Source organism: Schistocerca nitens, chromosome 9 (genome assembly GCF_023898315.1).
Source record: "Schistocerca nitens isolate TAMUIC-IGC-003100 chromosome 9, iqSchNite1.1, whole genome shotgun sequence".
In the NCBI taxonomy this organism is placed as follows: Eukaryota; Metazoa; Arthropoda; class Insecta; order Orthoptera; family Acrididae; genus Schistocerca; species Schistocerca nitens.
Genome location: NC_064622.1, coordinates 494329026 through 494350349, shown reverse-complemented (window position 1 = coordinate 494350349; position 21324 = coordinate 494329026). Strand labels below are relative to the sequence as shown.

General features: G+C 40.0%; 1 protein-coding gene across 2 annotated transcripts in view; it reads right to left on the bottom strand.

Moving 5' to 3' along the window:
- Positions 1-21324, bottom strand: part of LOC126203860 (splicing factor, arginine/serine-rich 19-like) — a 134928-nt gene that overhangs the window by 43907 nt on the left and 69697 nt on the right. For both annotated transcript variants that reach the window (XM_049938235.1, XM_049938236.1), the window contains exon 7: positions 19859-20030. In XM_049938235.1, the coding sequence (XP_049794192.1) occupies positions 19859-20030 (172 nt within the window). The remainder of the gene's footprint in view (positions 1-19858; positions 20031-21324) is intronic.

Below are 21324 nucleotides of genomic sequence, written 5' to 3'. Positions count from 1 at the left end.
CTGCTGCTAGGCCGTTAATGGCCACTAAAAATAATAGAGGGACACTCAATACAGAGACCTGCGGGACTCAGTTCTCCTGGATATGTATGGAACTAAGGGAGGCACCAACTTGGGACATGGAAAGTATGGAGCAACAGGAAGTTTTGGATAAAAATCGGGAGTGGGCACTGGAGACCCCCCTCACACAATGTGGAAAGGATATGATGTCGCCAAGTCACGTCATACACTTTTCGTAAATCAAACAAGATGGCAACCAGGTGTTGGCGTTTGGAAAAAGCTGTTCGGATGGCAGACTCGAGGTACACAAGACTATCAGTGGTAGAGCAAACCTGGTGGAAGCTGCACTGACATGGAGCCAGTAGGCCACTTGACTCCAGGACCCAACCCAACTGCCAACACACCATACATTCCAGCAGCTTAGAAAGAACATTGGTGAGGCTGATGGGCCGATATCTATCCACATCAAGTGGGTCTTTATCACGTTTAAGCACTGGAATGATGGTGCTCTCCCGCCAATGCGATGGAAAGACACCATTGCGCCAAATCCGGTTGAAGATGACAAGGAGATGTCACTTGTAGTCCGACGAGAGATGTTTAATCATCTGACTTTGGATCCGATCTGGCCCAGGAGCAGTGTCGGGGCAATGTGCAAGGGCACTGAGGAGCTCCCACTCTGTAAATGGTGCATTATAGGGTTCACTGTGGCGTGTAGCGAAGGAGAGGAATTTCCTTTCCATCCACCGTCTGAGGGTGCGGAAAGGCTGGGGGGTAGTTCTCCGATGCAGAGGCTCGAGCATAGTGCTCAGCAATCACATTTGCATCAGTAGATAACATGCCTTTGATGTTGGGGTCTGGTACCCAAAAAGATGTCTGATCTTCGTCCAGACTTGGGAAGGTGGCGTATGGCACCAAATGGTCAAGACATATCTCTCCCAACACTCCTGCTTCCGTCTTTTGATAAGCTGGCAAATGTGGGCAAGGAGCTGCTTAAAGGCTATGAGGTATTCCAGGGAAGGGTGCCGCTTATGCCGCTGTAGAGCTCACAGACATTCCTTAATTGCCTCAGTGACTTCCAGCATCCACCAAGGGACCGCCTTTCGCCAGGAGCGCCCTAAACAGCGAGGCATCGCATTTTCTGCCGCAGTAATGTTTGTTGTAGTCACCTGCTCAACCATCACATCGATGTTACCGTGTGGGGGGGGGTCCATTGGGGGCGTCCATGGGCCTGACACTGGGGCAGGGACAGGAAGATGGGGAAGTGATCACTACCACACGGTGCTCTCCAGTGGATAGAGGGTAGAAAGCCAGGACTGCAAACCTAGAGATCAATGCCCGAATATGTGCCACGTGTCATGTGTCACCAGTGGTGAATTCAGGGGGTGGCCCGGGAGGGAAAGTCCCCCCTCCCCGGAAATTGCAAACTCCCCCCCCAAGAAATTCATATCTATAGTTGTGGTGAAACATGGTCTGTTAACTTGTACCGTTGTGACAAAATTTAAACTACACCAGCTCCTGTTGCTAATGAAGTTTGGAGTCAACTATGGAGAAGTTGTGATGACATGCAGTTTTTACAAGCAACATGAATGTGTAACACAAGAGGTGGTGGCTGGGTCCCTACAGTTTGGTTTCGTTACTTATCGGTTCAGTTTGGAACACTTAGTGTCTATTGTTCTGTTATTATTGTTATTTCTTTACTTTCTCAGACGTTAAGTCTGGTTAAAAATGGAAAGTGACACGGACCTTGATCAAGCGTCACTTCCTTTTAACTGTACGGTATATGTTATATGGCATTTAGGAACTTTCGGGTAATTGAACATGTATCAATAATTACAGATTTCTGTAGTTGTATATATAAGTTTGGATGTAGCTGTATTGCATTGATGTACTGGTGGATATTGTGTGGTATGACTCCTGTAGTTGATAGTATAATGTCAACTTTATCCTGATGCCACATGTCCTTGACTTCCTCAGCCAGTTGGATGTATTTTTCAGTTTTTTCTCCTGTTTTCTTTTGTATATTTGTTGTATTGGGTATGGATATTTCGATTAGTTGTGTTAATTTCTTCTTTTTATTGGTGAGTATGATGTCAGGTTTGTTATGTGGTGGTGTTTTATCTGTTATAATGGTTCTGTTCCAGTATAATTTGAATTCATCATTCCCCAGTACACTTTGTGGTGCATACTTGTATGTGGGAACGTCTTGTTTTATAAGTTTATGTTGTAAGGCAAGCTGCTGATGTATTATTTTTGCTACATTGTCATGTCTTCTGGGGTATTCTGTATTTGCTAGTATTGTACATCCGCTTGTGATGTGATCTACTGTTTCTATTTGTTGTTTGCAAAGTCTGCATTTATCTGTTGTGGTATTGGGATCTTTAATAATACGCTTACTGTAATATCTGGTGTTTATTGTTTGATCCTGTATTGCAATCATGAATCCTTCCGTCTCACTGTATATATTGCCTTTTCTTAGCCATGTGTTGGATGCGTCTTGATCGATGTGTGGCTGTGTTAAATGATACGGGTGCTTGCCATGCAGTGTTTTGTTTTATTTTCTTCGTGTCTGTTGAAGTTATGTGATCTAAAGGGTTGTAGATGTGGTTGTTGTTGTGGTTGTTGTTGTTGTTGTTGTTGTGGTCTTCAGTCCTGAGACTGGTTTGATGCAGCTCTCCATGCTACTCTATCCTGTGCAAGCTTTTTCATCTCCCAGCACCTACTGCAACCTACATCCTTCTGAATCTGCTTAGTGTATTCATCTCTTGCTCTCCCTCTACGATTTTTACCCTCCACGCTGCCCTCCAATAATAAATTGGTGATCCCTTGATGCCTCAGAACATGTCCTACCAACCGATCCCTTCTTCTGGTCAAGTTGTGCCACAAACTTCTCTTCTCCCCAATCCCATTCAATACTTCCTCATTAGTTATGTGATCTAACCATCTAATCTTCAGCATTCTTCTGTAGCACCACATTTCGAAAGCTTCTATTCTCTTCTTGTCCAAACTATTGATCGTCCATGTTTCACTTCCATACATGGCTACACTCCATACAAATACTTTCAAAATGACTTCCTGACACTTAAATCTATACTCGATGTTAACAAATTTCTCTTCTTCAGAAACGCTTTCCTTGCCATTGCCAGTCTACATTTTATATCCTCTCTACTTCGACCATCATCAGTTATTTTGCTCCCCAAATAGCAAAACTCCTTTACTACTTTAAGTGTCTCATTTCCTTATCTAATTCCCTCAGCATCACCGGACTTCATTAGACTACATTCCATTATCCTTGTTTTGCTTTTGTTGATGTTCATCTTATATCCTCCTTTCAAGACACTGTCAATTCCATTCAACTGCTCTTCCAAGTCCTTTGCTGTCTCTGACAGAATTACAATGTCATCGGCGAACCTCAAAGTTTTTATTTCTTCTCCATGAATTTTAATACCTACTCCGAATTTTTCTTTTGTTCCCTTTACTGCTTGCTCAATATACAGATTGAACAACATCGGGGAGAGGCTACAACACTGTCTTACTCCCTTCCTAACCACTGCTTCCCTTTCATGTCCCTCGACTCTTATAACTGCCATCTGGTTTCTGTACAAATTGTAAATAGCCTTTCGCTCCCTGTATTTTACCCCTGACACCTTTAGAATTTGAAAGAGAGTATTCCAGTCAACATTGTCAAAAGCTTTCTCTAAGTCTACAAATGCTAGAAACGTAGGTTTGCCTTTCCTTAATCTTCCTTCTAAGATAAGTCGTAAGGTCAGTATTGCCTCACGTGTTCCAGTGTTTCTACGGAATCCAAACTGATCTTCCCCGAGGTTGGTTTCTACTAGTTTTTCCATTCGTCTGTAAAGAATTCATGTTAGTATTTTGCAACTGTGACTTATTAAACTGATAGTTCGGTAATTTTCACATCTGTCAACACCTGCTTTCTTTGGGATTAGAATTATTATATTCTTCTTGAAGTCTGAGGGTATTTCGCATGTTTCATACATCTTGCTCACCAGATGGTAGAGTTTTGTCAGGACTGACTCTCCCAAGGCCGTCAGTAGTTCCAATGGAATGTTGTCTACTCCGGGGGCCTTGTTTCGACTCAGGTCATTCAGTGCTCTGTCAAACTCTTCACGCAGTATCATATCTCCCATTTCATCTTCATCTACATCCTCTTCCATTTCCATAATATTGTCCTCAAGTACATTGCCCTTGTATAGACCCTCTATATACTCCTTCCACCTTTCTGCTTTCCCTTCTTTGCTTAGAACTGGGTTTCCATCTGAGCTCTTGATATTCATACAAGTCATTCTCTTATCTCCAAAGGTCTCTTTAATTTTCCTGTAGGCAGTATCTATCTTACCCCTAGTGAGATAGGCCTCTACATCCTTACATTTGTCCTCTAGCCATGCCTGCTTAGCCATTTTGCACTTCCTGTCGATCTCATTTTTGAGACGTTTGTATTCCTTTTTGCCTGCTTCATTTACTGCATTTTTATATTTTCTCCTTTCATCAATTAAATTCAATATTTCTTCTGTTACCCAAGGATTTCTACTAGCCCTCGTCTTTTTACCTACTTGATCCTCTGCTGCCTTCGCTACTTCATCCCTCAAAGCTACCCATTCTTCTTCTACTGTAGTTCTTTCCCCCATTCCTGTCAATTGTTCCCTTATGCTCTCCCTGTAACTCTGTAAAACCTCTGGTTCATTCAGTTTATCCAGGTCCCATCTCCTTCAATTCCCACCTTTTTGCAGTTTCTTCAGTTTTAATCTACAGGTCATAACCAATAGATTGTGGTCAGAGTCCACATCTGCCCCTGGAAATGTCTTACAATTTAAAATCTGGTTCCTAAATCTCTGTCTTACCATTATATAATCTATCTGATACCTTTTAGTATCTCCAGGGTTCTTCCATGTATACAACCTTCTTTTATGATTCTTGAACCAAGTGTTATCTATGATTATGTTGTGCTCTGTGCAAAATTCTACCAGGTGGCTTCCTCTTTCATTTCTTAGCCCCAATCCATATTCACCTACTATGTTTCCTTCTCTCCCTTTTCCTACACTCGAATTCCAGTCACCCATGACTATTAAATTTTCGTCTCCCTTCACTATCTGAATAATTTCTTTTATTTCATCATACATTTCTTCAATTTCTTCGTCATCTGCAGAGCTAGTTGGCATATAAATTTGCAATACTGTAGTAGGTGTGGGCTTCGTATCTATCTTGGCCACAATAATGCGTTCACTATGCTGTTTGTAGTAGCTTACCCGCATTCCTATTTTCCTATTCATTATTAAACCTACTCCTGCATTACCCCTATTTGATTTTGTGTTTATAACCCTGTAGTCACCTGACCACAAGTCTTGTTCCTCCTGCCACCGAACTTCACTAATTCCCACTATATCTAACTTCAACCTATCCATTTCCCTTTTTAAATTTTCTAACCTACCTGCCCGATTAAGGGTTCTGACATTCCACGCTCCGATCCGTAGAACGCCAGTTTTCTTTCTCCTGATAACGACATCCTCTTGAGTAGTCCCCGCCCAGAGATCCGAATGGGGGACTATTTTACCTCCGGAATATTTTACCCAAGAGGACGCCATCATCATTTAATCATACAGCGAAGCTGCATGCCCTCGGGAAAAATTACGGCTGTAGTTTCCCCATGCTTTCAGCCGTTCGCAGTACCAGCACAGCAAGGCCGTTTTGGTTATTGTTACAAGGCCACATCAGTCAATCATCCAGACTGTTGCCCTTGCAACTACTGAAACGGCTGCTGCCCCTCTTCAGGAACCACATGTTTGTCTGGCCTCTCAACAGATACCCCTCCGTTGTGGTTGCACCTATGGTACAGCTATCTGTATCGCTGAGGCACGCAAGCCTCCCCACCAACGGCAAGGTCCATGGTTCATGGGGGGGTAGAAGTGGTTATGAAATTGCAATGGTGTAGCCGATGTATTTATATGAGTGATTGCTTTGTGTATTTTGCTAGTTTCTGCTCGTTCTATAAAGAATTTTCTTAAATTGTCTACCTGTCCATAATGTAGGTTTTTTATGTCGATAAATCCCCTTCCTCCTTCCTTTCTGCTTAATGTGAATCTTTCTGTTGCTGAATGTATGTGATGTATTCTATATTTGTGGCATTGTGATCGTGTAAGTGTATTGAGCGTTTCTAGGTCTGTGTTACTCCATTTCACTACTCCAAATGAGTAGGTCAATATTGGTATGGCGTAAGTATTTATAGCTTTTGTCTTGTTTCTTGCTGTCAATTCTGTTTTCAGTATTTTTGTTAGTCTTTGTCTATATTTTTCTTTTAGTTCTTCCTTAATATTTGTATTATCTATTCCTATTTTTTGTCTGTATCCTAGATATTTATAGGCATCTGTTTTTTCCATCACTTCTATGCAGTCGCTGTGGTTATCCAGTATGTAATCTTCTTGTTTAGTGTGTTTTCCCTTGGCTATGCTATTTTTCTTACATTTGTCTGTTCCAAAAGCCATATTTATATCATTGCTGAATACTTCTGTTATCTTTAGTAATTGGTTGAGTTGTTGACTTGTTGCTGCCAGTAGTTTTAGATCATCCATGTATAGCAAATGTGTGATTTTGTGTTGGTATGTTCCAGTAATATTGTATCCATAATTTGTATTATTTAGCATGTTGGATAGTGGGTTCAGGGCAAAGCAGAACCAGAAAGGACTTAATGATTCTCCTTGGTATGTTCCACGCTTAATCTGTATTGGCTGTGATGTGATATTATTTGAATTTGTTTGGATATTAAGTGTGGTTTTCCAATTTTTCATTACTATGTTTAGGAACTGTATCAATTTAGGATCTACTTTGTATATTTCCAATATCTGTAGTAACCATGAGTGGGGTACACTATCAAAAGCTTTTTGGTAATCAATGTATGCGTAGTGTAGCGACCTTTGTTTAGTTTTAGCTTGATATGTCACCTCTGCATCTATTATCAGTTGCTCTTTACATCCTCGTGCTCCTTTGCAGCAGCCTTTTTGTTCTTCATTTATAATTTTGTTCTGTGTTGTATGTGTCATTAATTTCTGTGTAATGACTGAAGTTAATATTTTGTAGATTGTTGGTAGGCATGTTATGGGGCGATATTTAGCTGGGTTTGCTGTGTCTGCTTGATCTTTAGGTTTCAGATAAGTTATTCCATGTGTAAGTGTATCAGGGAATATGTATGGGTCTGCAATGTAACTGTTAAATAATTTAGTTAGATGTGAATGTGTTGAGGTGAACTTCTTTATCCAGAAATTTGCTATTTTATCTTTTCCAGGGGCTTTCCAATTGTGAGTAGAATTAATTGCTTGGGTGACTTCATGTTGCAAAATTATCACTTCAGGCATTTGTGGTATCATCTTGTATGTGTCTGTTTCTGCTTGTATCCACCGTGCATGCCTGTTATGTTGTACTGGGTTTGACCATATGTTGCTCCAGAAGTGTTCCATGTCTGTTATGTTTGGTGGATTGTCTATTTTAATGTGTGTGTTATCTATTGTCTGGTAAAATTTCTTTTGGTTTGTGTTGAATGTTTGGTTTTGTTTCCTTCTATTTTCACTTTTTTTGTATCTTCTAAGTCATTTGGCCAATGCTTGTAATTTCTGCTTCTTTTCATCTAATTGCTCTATTGCTTCTTGTTGTGAGATTTTACCTAACCTTTTTTGTTTTTTGTCTGATATTTCATTTCTTATAAATTGTGTTAGCTGTCCGATGTCCTTTCTCAGTTTTTCTATTCTGATCTGTAGCCTGTGTTGCCATGCTGGTTTTGTGGGTTTCTTCTGTGTGTTGGTTGGTTCTGATCTCTGCCTAGTGTGTATATTTAGTGTAGTGAGTGCTCCTATATAAACCAGTAGTTGTAACTCTTCCATAGTTGTGTTTTCATTTATTTTGTTGTGTATGATTGTGTTGATAGTTTTTATTGTTGTTTCGACTTGTGGGTTATTTGGCGGTCTTTGCAAGAATGGTCTAATGTCTGTATTTGTGTCTTTGTATTCTATATATGTCAACTGAAATTTTTCTTCTATATCTAACATGTGTGTCACTTCGTGTTCTATTTGTGCTTGTTCTGGTGGCTGTATTAAGATTTCGTTTTCCTCTGATTGTTTAATTGATGTATGTTGTTCTTTGTTTGTTTGCTCTGGGATGTTTGAGTCCATTACTGTATTTTCTTCTTCTTCTAATTGCACATTATTTTGTTCCAGTATTTGTTGTACTTGTTGTTTGATGTTTTCTAATTCTGACTGGGGTATCCTGTTATTTTTGATTATTACACGGATCTGATCAGCTAGTCGTTGTTCTGTTAAAAATTTTAATTCTGGGTATCTGGTAATAAATGTTGTGTATACTTGTGATCTGTATCCAGTTGTGTTGGTTCCTAGGTTTGTTGCTTGGTAATAACAGAACATGAGGTGTCGATTAACTTCATCTGACCATCTCATCCTCTGTCTTTGTTTTCCTTCTAGGGTGGTTGCAGGAAGCATATCCTGCAAAACACCTCTATTTGGATTTAAATCATTTTCCAGTTGGCTAGCAGTGTCATTACCATTGTGGGCGGGCATAGGGTTCAAGCGTCGTCCCCGACCATGACGGCGCTTGTCCAAGGCTTCTTTAGTTCTGTCCTGAACCAACTAATCACACTAAAAGGGGGGGGGGGGGGTTAGCCCTATTAGTGGTTTGTTCTTTTCGTCGCCATTTACGACTGGCAGAACATACCGGAGGCCTATTCTTTTCCCGGGCCTCCACAGGGTTTATTGTTATTGTTATTATTATTATTATTATTATTATTATTATTTCTTTACTTTCTCAGACGTTAAGTCTGGTTGAGAATGGAAAGTGACGCGGACCTTGATCAAGCGTCACTTCCTATTAACTGTACGGTATGTGTTATATTGCATTTAGGAACTTTTGGGTAATTGAACATGTATCAATAATTACGGATTTCTGTAGTTGTATATATGTGTTTGGATGTAGCTGTATTGCATTGATGTACTGGTGGATATTGTGTGGTATGACTCCTGTAGTTGATACTATAATTGGTATGATGTCAACTTTATCCTGATGCCACATGTCTTTGACTTCCTCAGCCAGTTGGATGTATTTTTCAATTTTTTCTCCTGTTTTCTTTTGTATATTTGTTGTATTGGGTATGGATATTTCGATTAGTTGTGTTAATTTCTTCTTTTTATTGGTGAGTATGATGTCAGGTTTGTTATGTGGCGTTGTTTCATCTGTTATAATGGTTCTGTTCCAGTATAATTTGTATTCATCATTCTCCAGTACATTTTGTGGTGCATACTTGTATGTAGGAACTTGTTGTTTTAAAAGTTTATGTTGTAAGGCAAGCTGTTGATGTATTATTTTTGCGACATTGTCATGTCTTCTGGGGTATTCTGTATTTGCTAGTATTGTACATCCGCTTGTGATGTGATCTACTGTTTCTATTTGTTGTTTACAAAGTCTGCATTTATCTGTTGTGGTATTGGGATCTTTAATAATATGCTTGCTGTAATACCTGGTGTTTATTGTTTGATCCTGTATTGCAATCATGAATCCTTCTGTCTCACTGTATATATTGCCTTTTCTTAGCCATGTGTTGGATGCGTCTTGATCGATGTGTGGCTGTGTTAGATGATACGGGTGCTTGCCATGAAGTGTTTTCTTTTTCCAATTTACTTTCTTCATATCTGTTGATGTTATGTGGTCTAAAGGGTTGTAGAGGTGGTTATGAAATTGTAGTGGTGTAGCCGATGTATTTATATGAGTGATTGCTTTGTGTATTTTGCTAGTTTCTGCGCGTTCTAGAAAGAATTTTCTTAAATTGTCTACCTGTCCATAATGTAGGTTTTTTATATCGATAAATCCCCTTCCTCCTTCCTTTCTGCTTAATGTGAATCTTTCTGTTGCTGAATGTATGTGATGTATTCTATATTTATGGCATTGTGATCGTGTAAGTGTATTGAGTGCTTCTAGGTCTGTGTTACTCCATTTCACTACTCCAAATGAGTAGGTCAATATTGGTATGGTGTAAGTATTTATAGCTTTGGTCTTGTTTCTTGCTGTCAATTCTGTTTTCAGTATTTTTGTTAGTCTTTGTCTATATTTTTCTTTTAGTTCTTCTTTAATATTTGTATTATCTATTCCTATTTTTTGTCTGTATCCTAGATATTTATAGGCATCCGTTTTTTCCATCGCTTCCATGCAGTCGCTGTGGTTATCCAATATGTAATCTTCTTGTTTAGTGTGTTTTCCCTTGACTATGCTATTTTTCTTACATTTGTCTGTTCCAAAAGCCATACTTATATCATTGCTGAATACTTCTGTTATCTTTAGTAATTGGTTGAGTTGTTGATTTGTTGCTGCCAGTAGTTTTAGATCATCCATGTATAGCAAATGTGTGATTTTGTGTGGGTATGTTCCAGTGATATTGTATCCATAATTTATATTATTTAGCATGTTGGATGGTGGGTTCAGAGCAAGGCAGAACCAGAAAGGACTTAATGAATCTCCTTGGTATATTCCACGCTTAATCTGTATTGGCTGTGATGTGATATTATTTGAATTTGTTTGGATATTAAGTGTGGTTTTCCAATTTTTCATTAGTATGTTTAGGAACTGTTATCAATTTAGGATCTACTTTGTATATTTCCAATATTTGTAGTAACCATGAGTGGGGTACACTATCAAAAGCTTTTTGGTAATCAATGTATGCGTAGTGTAGCGACCTTTGTTTAGTTTTAGCTTGATATGTCACCTCTGCATCTATTATCAGTTGCTTTTTACATCCTCGTGCTCCTTTGCAACAGCCTTTTTGTTCTTCATTTATAATTTTGTTCTGTGTTGTATGTGTCATTAATTTCTGTTTAATGATCGAAGTTAATATTTTGTATATTGTTGGTAGGCATGTTATGGGGCGATATTTAGCTGGGTTCGCTGTGTCTGCTTGATCTTTAGGTTTCAGATAAGTTATTCCATGTGTAAGTGTATCAGGGAATGTGTATGGGTCTGCAATGTAACTGTTAAATAATTTAGTTAGATGTGAATGTGTTGAGGTGAACTTCTTTAACCAGAAATTTGCTATTTTATCATTTCCAGCGGCTTTCCAATTGTGAGTAGAATTAATTGCTTGGGTGACTTCATGTTGCAAAATTATCATTTCAGGCATTTGTGGTATCATCTTGTATGTGTGTGTTTCTGCTTGTATCCACCGTGCATGCCTGTTATGTTGTACCGGGTTTGACCATATGTTGCTCCAGAAGTGTTCCATGTCTGTTATGTTTGGTGGATTGTCTATTTTAATGTGTGTGTTATCTATTGTCTGGTAAAATTTCTTTTGGTTTGTGTTGAATGTTTGGTTTTGTTTCCTTCTATTTTCACTTTTTTTGTATCTTCTGAGTCGTTTGGCTAATGCTTGTAATTTCTGCTTCTTTTCGTCTAATTGCTCTGTAGCTTCTTGTAGTGAGATTTTACCTAACCTTTTTCGTTTTTTTTCCGGGATTTCATTTCTTATAAATTGTGTTAGCTGTCCGATGTCTTTTCTAAGTTTTTCTATTCTGATCTGTAGCCTGTGTTGCCATGCTGGTTTTGTGGGTTTCTTCTGTGTGTTGGTTGGTTCTGATCTCTGTCTAGTGTGTATATTTAGTGCAGTGAGTGCTCCTATATAAACCAGTAGTTGTAACTCTTCCATAGTTGTGTTTTCATTTATTTTGTTGTGTATGATTGTGTTGATAGTTTTTATTGTTGTTTCGACTTGTGGGTTATTTGGTGGTCTATGCAAGAATGGTCTTATGTCTGTATTTGTGTCTTTGTATTCTATATATGTCAGCTGAATTTATTATTATTTTTATTATTATTATTATTTCTTTACTTTCTCAGACGTTAAGTCTGGTTGAGAATGGAAAGTGACGCGGACCTTGATCAAGCGTCACTTCCTTTTAACTGTATGATATATGTTATATTGCATTTAGGAACTTGCGGGTAACTGAACATGTATCAATAATTACGGATTTCTGTAGTTGTATATATGTGTTTGGATGTAGCTGTACTGCATTGATGTACTGGTGGATATTGTGTGGTATGACTCCTGTAGTTGATACTATAATTGGTATGATGTCAACTTTATCCTGATGCCACATGTCTTTGACTTCCTCAGCCAGTTGGATGTATTTTTCAATTTTTTCTCCTGTTTTCTTTTGTATATTTGTTGTATTGGGTATGGATATTTCGATTAGTTGTGTTAATTTCTTCTTTTTATTGGTGAGTATGATGTCAGGTTTGTTATGTGGCGTTGTTTTATCTGTTATAATGGTTCTGTTCCAGTATAATTTGTATTCATCATTCTCCAGTACATTTTGTGGTGCATACTTGTATGTAGGAACTTGTTGTTTTAAAAGTTTATGTTGTAAGGCAAGCTGTTGATGTATTATTTTTGCAACATTGTCGCAAAAATAATACATCAACAGCTTGCCTTACAACATAAACTTATTATTATTATTATTATTATTATTATTATTATTGCCAACACCAACAAATTAGCAGTTGCTGTATAATAAGCGTGCGGTAAAGCTAAGCGTTGCAAGGTGTGTTGGCAACACTGATTGTGGAATAAGTCAGCCTTTCCCCTCTCATGTCTTCCCTCACTGCACCTCCAATCGGCCTAACGTGTAAGCTAATCCCTTAGCTACACAGCCCACCCTCACTGTGAACTTTATTCTTTCCACCACTTGTATCTATACTTTATTTGACCTTAAAATAAACCTGATGTCGCAAAACACGTCCCCGGGTATTGCTAGGGAATAGGAAGTAGCATCTGACGTTATAAAAGATTGTTTTAATTTTTTTATTGCATTACTGGGAATATTTCCAAGATTTAACAGGCATATAGATTTTTCCTAATCAATGAGTCCCAAGCTCAAACCAAATATTTGCGTACACTTGACAATGATTTATGCAGTGTCAATGGGGATACACAATTTTTGCCTAAAGAAGCGGTACATTCCACCATGAGTGGGACATTTGGCAATGCTGCTCTACGAGTATAATCTAATCTTTCAATGTTGTATAAAAACTCAATGCATTGTTGAAACTGTTGTAAGGTTGTAACAGTCAATCGACAGGTTACTATGGAAGTGTGATGTGATTATGCAGTGTACTACGTGCAGTCTTCGTCAGTTTATAACACAAAAAGAAGTGTTAGTGCCGAAATACAATGTTGAAACAACAAACTTTAATTTCTTTCTTTTCTAATAAAAGACAGTGTACTGCAAAAGACAAAGACGAGTGTGAGTCTACTGAAAGATGTGCTAGTGATTGTGATGATGAATTGTGTAGGTCTACCAAGTCTTCAGTTTCCCTTCCACAGTTTTCAAACGATAAATGTGCTATTTCTGGCCCATCCGTAAATTGCAATTCTAAACAAAGAATTGAACGTGAGATTAAGTATCAGCAAAAATGGGAGTGTAAGTACAATTGGTTGTACTTTGATCACGAGTGGGGTGGGGCTTTCTGCAAATTGTGTGAAATGAACTTAAAAAACGAAATCGAAGCTCTACAGAAAACAGGAGGAGTGTTCATTTCTGTACCTTTCACTAAATTTAGAAAAGCTACCAGAAGCGCGGGAAAACTAGAAAAGCACGCCAACTCAGAAAAACATGCAAGAGCCGTTTCACTTGAAAATTGTAGATTACAGGGATTAAACGCTCCAATTCATACACAGATATTTAAACAAAATGAAAATGAAAAAGCTTTAAACTGCCAAGCATTGTCATCATTAATTTGAAGTCTGTATTTCCTTAGTAAGGAAGAAATACCCCACAAAACAAAATATGAACCTCTAATTCGTAAGGTAGTACTGAAAAGCGACATTAATCTTGAAAAGTGGTTAAAATTTCAGAGCGAAAGGTCCACATATCTTAGTAAGTATACTGTGTCAGAATTTTTGACTTGTTTGGGAGAGTCTTTATACTTTCAAGATGAAACACTTCTCCATGATAAATATTTTTCATTAACGGCAGACAAATCTACAAATGTTTCCAACCAAAGTGAACTGTCTTTAGTAGTTCGATATGTTGCACCGTCTCCATCGTTTGAAGTGAAGGAAAGGCTTTTATGTCTCGTTGAATTGAAAAGCACTTCAGCTGAATTCATATTTACAGCAACCGATACTGAACTAAAGAAAAGAAAACTTTCTTATGACAGATTATTATCTTGTTCTTTCGACAGTGCTGCTAATTTTAGTGGTTCTACCTCAGGAATCCGTGCTCGGTTGACAGAGAAGAAGGGCCATAAGCTGCCATACATTCACTGTAGAGCACATGTTTTGTCAATTGCTGCCACCAACTCTAGGAATAAACACCCCATTATAAAACACACATTGCATGTTGTTAAAAACATTTACAAACTTTTTCATGGTTCTTCCAAACGAGAAAATGTTTTGCATGAAATTCAGTGTGCTTTAGAACAACCTGTTTTAAAAATACCCAAAGCTGTTGACATCTGATGGTTAAGTACCTATCGCACAGTTCGTGCTATTTTCCTTACCTACAAGTCCATTATAATGGCATGTGAACATATACACAAGGACGGTGCGGATTTAACAAGTTTAGCTGGAGGAATCTTGTTAGAAATGATGAATTCCAATTTTATTGTAGGTTTAGTGATTTTAGACGATACATTAAATGCAGTCTCAAACTTACGTAAAGTTTTTGCACAGACAATCGCTTAAAATTTCGCAAATCCCTCTACTTGTTTCTGGAACTCTGGAACATTTAAGATACATCGACTGTCTTTGTGACTGTGATGGACATAGTGCAGAAAATGAAACTCTTAATAAAATTAAAAAACTGCAGGAGAACACAACAGAAGTTAAAGGTGTGCTATTCACGAACGTAGAGGAGAAGATTCAAGCTATGAAAAGTGCAACGAAATTTGTTAAAAGTATGATTGATGAAACTGAGCAATGATTTGATGAGAAGGCAATAAAAGTGATAGAACTAAGTGCATATCTTGAAGGTTTTAAAAAATTTCTAGAGTTTAGTGATAACGATTGCAAAGAACTTTGCTTGATTTTGGGACTTAAAAATGTCGATGCTGTTATTGCAGACTTGCATTCTTTTAGGTACATCATGAGTAATAAATTAGACAATACGTCTTCTGATATTGCTTCTTTCATTCTGAGAGCCGACATTGGATACGAAGCACTACGGAAACTCGCTGAATGTGTACTGTGCAGTCCCATTTCGACTTGCAGTGTGGAAAGGTCATTTAGTACAATGAACAGGGTGATGACAAAATTAAGGAATGGGTCAGGAAATGCTCCAAGCTTGTGTGAAGATTTCAACTGAAGGGGACAACGAGCCAACAGAAAGTTTTATTGATGACGTCATCAAGAGATATGCTGTGAAAAAGCCTCGACATATTAGTTTGATGTAAATGTTTTTTTTGCATGCAATAAAATTATTTTATTATTTCATATAATTAACTTAGGCTTAGCCTAACAGCTTAATACTTAACCTACATATTACTTAATTCTCTGTTAGCTATTCATGAAAAATTTTAAATATTAATAGCACTGCTACATCTTTAGAACGCTATCACTTAAATTTTACGCCTATAACTTTGGCCCCCCCCTCCCTGCCCCCCCCCCCCTGTCGAGCTATATATCCCCCCCCCCCCCAAGGGTTGTTGTTGTTGTGGTCTTCAGTCCTGAGACTGGTTTGATGCAGCTCTCCATGCTACTCTATCCTGTGCTAGCTTTATCATCTCTCAGTACGTACTGCAGCCTACATCCCTCTGAATCTGCTTATTGTATTCATCTCTTGGTCTCCCTCTACAATTTTTACCCTCCACACTGCCCTCCAATACTAAATTGGTGATCCCTCGATGCCTCAGAACATGTCCTACCAACTGATCCCTTCTTCTAGTCAAGTTGTGCCACAAACTCCTCTTCTCCCCAGTCCTATTCAGTACCTCCTCATTAGTTATGTGATCTACCCATCTAATCTTCAGCATTCTTCTGTAGCACCACATTTCAAAAGCTTCTATTCTCTTCTTGTCCAAACTAGTTATCGCCCATGTTTCACTTCCATACATGGCTACACTCCATACATATACGTTCAAAAACGACTTCCTGACGAAGTGGCTATATTCATCACTGTGTGCCACACTGAAATGTGTGGGGGAACCTGTCTTTAAGAAGCAGAGGTCAAGATGTGACAGTAAATTTTCGACCTCCCTACCTCGGCCAAGAAGCTTGGCGTCACCCCACAGGGGGTTATGCATGTTAAAATCTCCCAGAAGTAGGAAAAATTTAGGGAGTTGATCAATCAGTGCAGCCAATACGTTCAGGGGCACTGCACCATCTGGAGGAAGATATACACTGCAGACAGTTATTTCCTACATCATCCTTAATCTGACAGCCACAGCTTTAAGATGGGTTTGAAGGGGCACAGTTTCACTACAAACCGAGTTTAGGACATAAACACAAACTCCACCTGACACTCGATTATAGTCGCTACAGTTCCTGTATTATCCCTTATAGCTCTGGAGGGGAGGGGTTCCCATTGCCGGGAACCAGGTTTCCTGGAGGGCAATGCAGAAAGCAGGTGTAAAGCTTAACAGTTGCCGTAGCTCAGCCAGGCAGTGGAAAAAACCGCCGCAATTCCACTGGAGGATGTCATCATCGTGAGACTGGGAAGGCATCCAACATTCAATGAGGCAGTTTACATCTCAGAGTCACCTGCTGCCACCGACTTAGTTCCTGAGCAGTCTCTATCCATTGTGTCTGAGGGTCCGACGAGATCTAGGTCCTCAGCGGACGCTGGAATCTCCACCTTATCCCCAGATGCAGATGTGGTGTGGGTACCACCACAATTTCCTTGGTCTTAGGGGGCTTCTTTTACGACTTTTCTCACTGCTCCTTGGGTTTCTCTGGCTTGGAGGGCTTCACTGATTGAGTCTCCAGGACTGAGGATGATTATGAAGCCCCACCACGACCAGCTGCTTTTGGGCACTTCAACCACTGGTGGGCATCATCTTTCCCATTAGCAGAAACCTGGGAAGGGAGGGTCCCCTTCCTGGTGAGAGGAGCCGAAGAAGACTTATGCTTCTCTAGCTGAGAAGTGGGGACTGGTGTCCCCGACGGTTTGGGGGGCAGTGCTCCCAAGGTAGGTGGTGCGGGACCAACCGGGGGAGGGCACCATCGAAGGGGAAGGTGTAGCCTTCTGGCTCTGAGAGCCAACTGGAATTCGCAGAACTGATGGGGCTACAATTGTTCTCATAGCTGTGGCGTATGAGGAGGTCATAGCCACAGGATGTAGGCGCTCATATTTTCTATTAGCCTCAGTGTAGGTCAGTTGGTCCAGGGTCTTGTATTCCATGATTTTCCTCTCTTTCTGTAAAATCCTGCAGTCTGGTGAGCAAGGTGAATGATGCTCTCCGCAATTGACACAGTTGGGAGGTGGGGCACATGGATTATTGGGATGCGATGGACGTCCACAATCTCAACATGTGACACTGGAAGTACAGTCGGAAGACATATGGTCGAACTTCCAGCACTTAAAGCACAGCATCGGGGGAGGGATATATGGTTTGACATCACAGCGGTACACAATCACCTTGACCTTCTCAGGTAAGGTGTCAACCTCGAAGGCCAAGATGAAGGCACCGGTGGCAACCTGTTTATCCCTCGGACCCCAATGGACACGCCACATGAAATGAACACCTAGCTGCTCTAAATTGGTGCGCAGCTCGTCATCAGACTGCAAAAGAAGGTCCCTGTGCAAGCAAATACCCTGGATCATATTTACGCTCTTATGTGGCATGATGATAACAGAAACCTCTCCCAACTTGTTACAATCGAGTGAAGTCCATGACTGGGCAGAGGATGCTGTTTTTATCAAGACTGACCCAGATCACATTTTGGACAAGCCCTCCACCCCCCCCCCCCCAAACTTGTCCTCTAAATGAGCTACAAAAAACTGTGGCTTCATCAAAACAAAGGAGTCCCCATCAGTTCTCATACATACAAGGTACCGGGTGTGAATAATGTTTGCCGCCATCCTTAGCCTGACGTTCCTCCCATGGTGAGGCCAGGGAGGGGAACGACTTACGATCATACTTCCTTGCATTGTACTGAGTCTTGGAATACTTAGAGACTGCTGGCGTTTGATCCCCAGCAAGTGATGACGTGGTACACTTCATTGCGCATCATCCACCCTGATGCCACTCACCCTGACCACGGGCCTTCCCCACTCCCTCTGGCGCCACCCAGCCACAGCAAAGGCCACCTGGCAGGATGGCCATTGCTGGGAATCCAAATGCCCCATGGTGACGGGCATCTACTCCTTGGCATACATGGGGAGTTAATGGCGCAGGCATCAGTAGAGCGATCCCTGTGTTGTCAGGGGGCTACAACCAACAGAGTACATGGTGGCCCCACCACAATGGACTGGCCACCGTGCTGGATATGAGGTGCAAAGAAGTCTATGGTCATCATCAGTGCAAAAAGCGACACTGCATAGTCCATGGTAGAAAACACACCCAGGAAGGCATTCTCGCTAAAGTCTGCTGGAATGCAGTGCGACAACAAAAAAGTGGGCTAAAGATCTCAGGGCACGATGGACACGATGCACCATATAAGGCACCCTCCCCAATTGCCTCGCTCTTAGGGGAAATTTTGAAAAATGGAGGTCAAACCCTACAGGGGACCTTCACATAAAGGCTGAAACGTGTGAAACTCCTTTTAGTCACCTCTTACGACAGGCAGGAATACCTTGGGCCTATTCTAATCCCCGGACCTGCAGGGGGAATGATCCACAGACATAAATACTTGACAGCCTGATAATCATGTAACTGTACTTCCGGTCAGATTAAAGCTGTGTGCCAGACTGGGATTCGAACCGAGCTCTTTTGCGGGTAACACTCTACCGTTGGTTTGGAAAATAGGAGATGAGGTACTGAAGGAAGTAAAGCTGTGAGTAAGGGTCACAAGTTGTTCGCAAGAACGCAATCAGTAGAGCACTTTCCCACAAAAGGCAAAGGTCCCGAGTTCGACTCTCTTTCCGGCACACAGTTTTAATCTGCCAGAAAATTTCATATCTGTCACACCCCCATGTGCAGTGAATATTTACTGAGCCATCATACAGCTGTTTAATGTAATCCTAAAAATTCTCTAAGACATCAACACATCAGTCTACTCTAGTTGAATCTGCAACAATGGAGTACGAAAATATCAACCAAAAAACTAACAATCTACCTTCAGACTAAAAGGATCAATGGATAATTACTGCTGTTTATGCTATTTTTTGATTGAAATGGAGAAACCTCCCAGGTATATTGAAGGGGAAAAAAAAAAAAAAAAAAAAAAAAAAAAAAAAAAAAAAAAAAAAAAAACTTCAATTTTTGACATGTTTCATATTCATTGTTAAAAATTGGCCTTTTTTCTAAAGAATGGTCCATTAAAAATATAATTCCAACAAAATTGTTCTTGTGGCAGATGCACCAAGACTGAAGGAAATTGTTAAATGTAGGAATTTCTTAAATGTAGGTATATTAACAAGTTTAACCTTAAACTATGAACGTCGTGCAGCTCCCCACTTTTTTCATTAATGAAGATTGCCCAAGATGAAAAAAGTCATAAGTGACAGATATAAATCCCAGGGCTGACCCAGGATCAAACCTATGACCTTTGGATCCTCAGTCTGGCACTTTACTAGTAAGCCATCGAGCAACATATAAACGTCACTGGCTGAAGAAAGATATATCCCATGAGTGATCACATTTAGTAATACCGCAGAGCCCTTGCAACAAACAATAAGAAGATTGGAGACAAAGAAAACCGTTTACGTACTTTAGCTCTCTCTCGTTCTTTCTTCCTCTCCTTCAACGTTTTGCGCACAATAGGAGGAGGACTGGGCGGCGGTCCACGCGGATCCATCGGTGGTCCGGACCTTTCACGTCCGAGACGCCTTGGTGGAGGAGATCGAGCAGGTCGATTCCGTGGTACAGAAAATGAACGTGATCTACAAACAGAAAATAATATCTGTTTGAAGTCAGTGAAGATACACATTCAGCAACATTAAATACAGATAAAATTAATAAACTTATTTTTAATTTTTCTCCTTGTTAGTTTTAGCAATAAAAATTATAGAGAGGTGTATTGTAGAGCAGATACCACAAATTTGATAAGTACATTGATACTGAGATGTCTAAAATTTACTGAATAACTTAACATAGAAGAAGCTGCTGAATTCTTCTCGGGTTATCAGCCGAATGGTGGTGTCGTCTTGTCGCAACATTTCAATGAGTTTCATACCCATCATCTTCGCCAGAAGATGATGGGTATGAAACTCATTGAAAAGTTGTGACAAGACGCCACCACTCGGCTGATAACTTGAGAAGAATTCGTCAGTGGAATACGCCATAAAGACTGCAATCGCATACAGTTGAAGCTTTTGCATTACATGAATCTTCCTCCATAGAACTTGTAAAGAGGATTCTGGCATAAGGAATGAAAGCTATGATTTACATAAACACTTACATCTACATCTATAGCCTGCAAACCACCATGAAGTACATGGTTGAGAGTATGTCCCATTGTACCAGTTATTAGCGTTTCTTTCTGTCCCATTCACGTATGGAGTGTGGCAAGAATGATTGATTGAAGGACTCTGTGCATGCAGTAATTACACTAATCTAGTCCTCTCGATCCCCTTGTGAGCGATATTTAGGAGGTTGTAGAATATCCATAGAGTCTTCAGGAGTCTGCCAGTTCAGTTCCTCCAGTATCTCTCTGACACTCTCCCACAGATTACAAAAACCTGTGACCTTTGTGCTGCCCTACTCTGTACTCTGTATACGTTCAAAATCCCCTCGTCAGTCCTATCTGGTACGAGTACCACACACTTGAGCAATATTCCTCAACCGGCCATACGAGTGATTTTTAAGCAATCTCTTTTGTAGATTAACTGCCCTTTGCCATTATTCTACAAATAAACCAAAGTCTATCACCTGCTTTACCCAAGACTGAACCTATGTGATCATTCTGTTTCATACCCCAACAAAGTGTTACACCCAGGTATTTGTATGGGTTGGCCGACTGCAACAGTGACTCACTGATATTGTACTCATAGGATACTACATTTTTGCATTATGTGAAGTGCAAAATTTTACATTTTTCAACATTTGGAGCAAGTTGCCAATCTCTGCACCATGTTGAAATCTTATCAAGACCTGACTGAATTTTTATGCATCTTCTCTCAGATAGTACTTCAGTACTGATAGCTGCATCATGTGCAAAAAGCCTGATTTTACTAT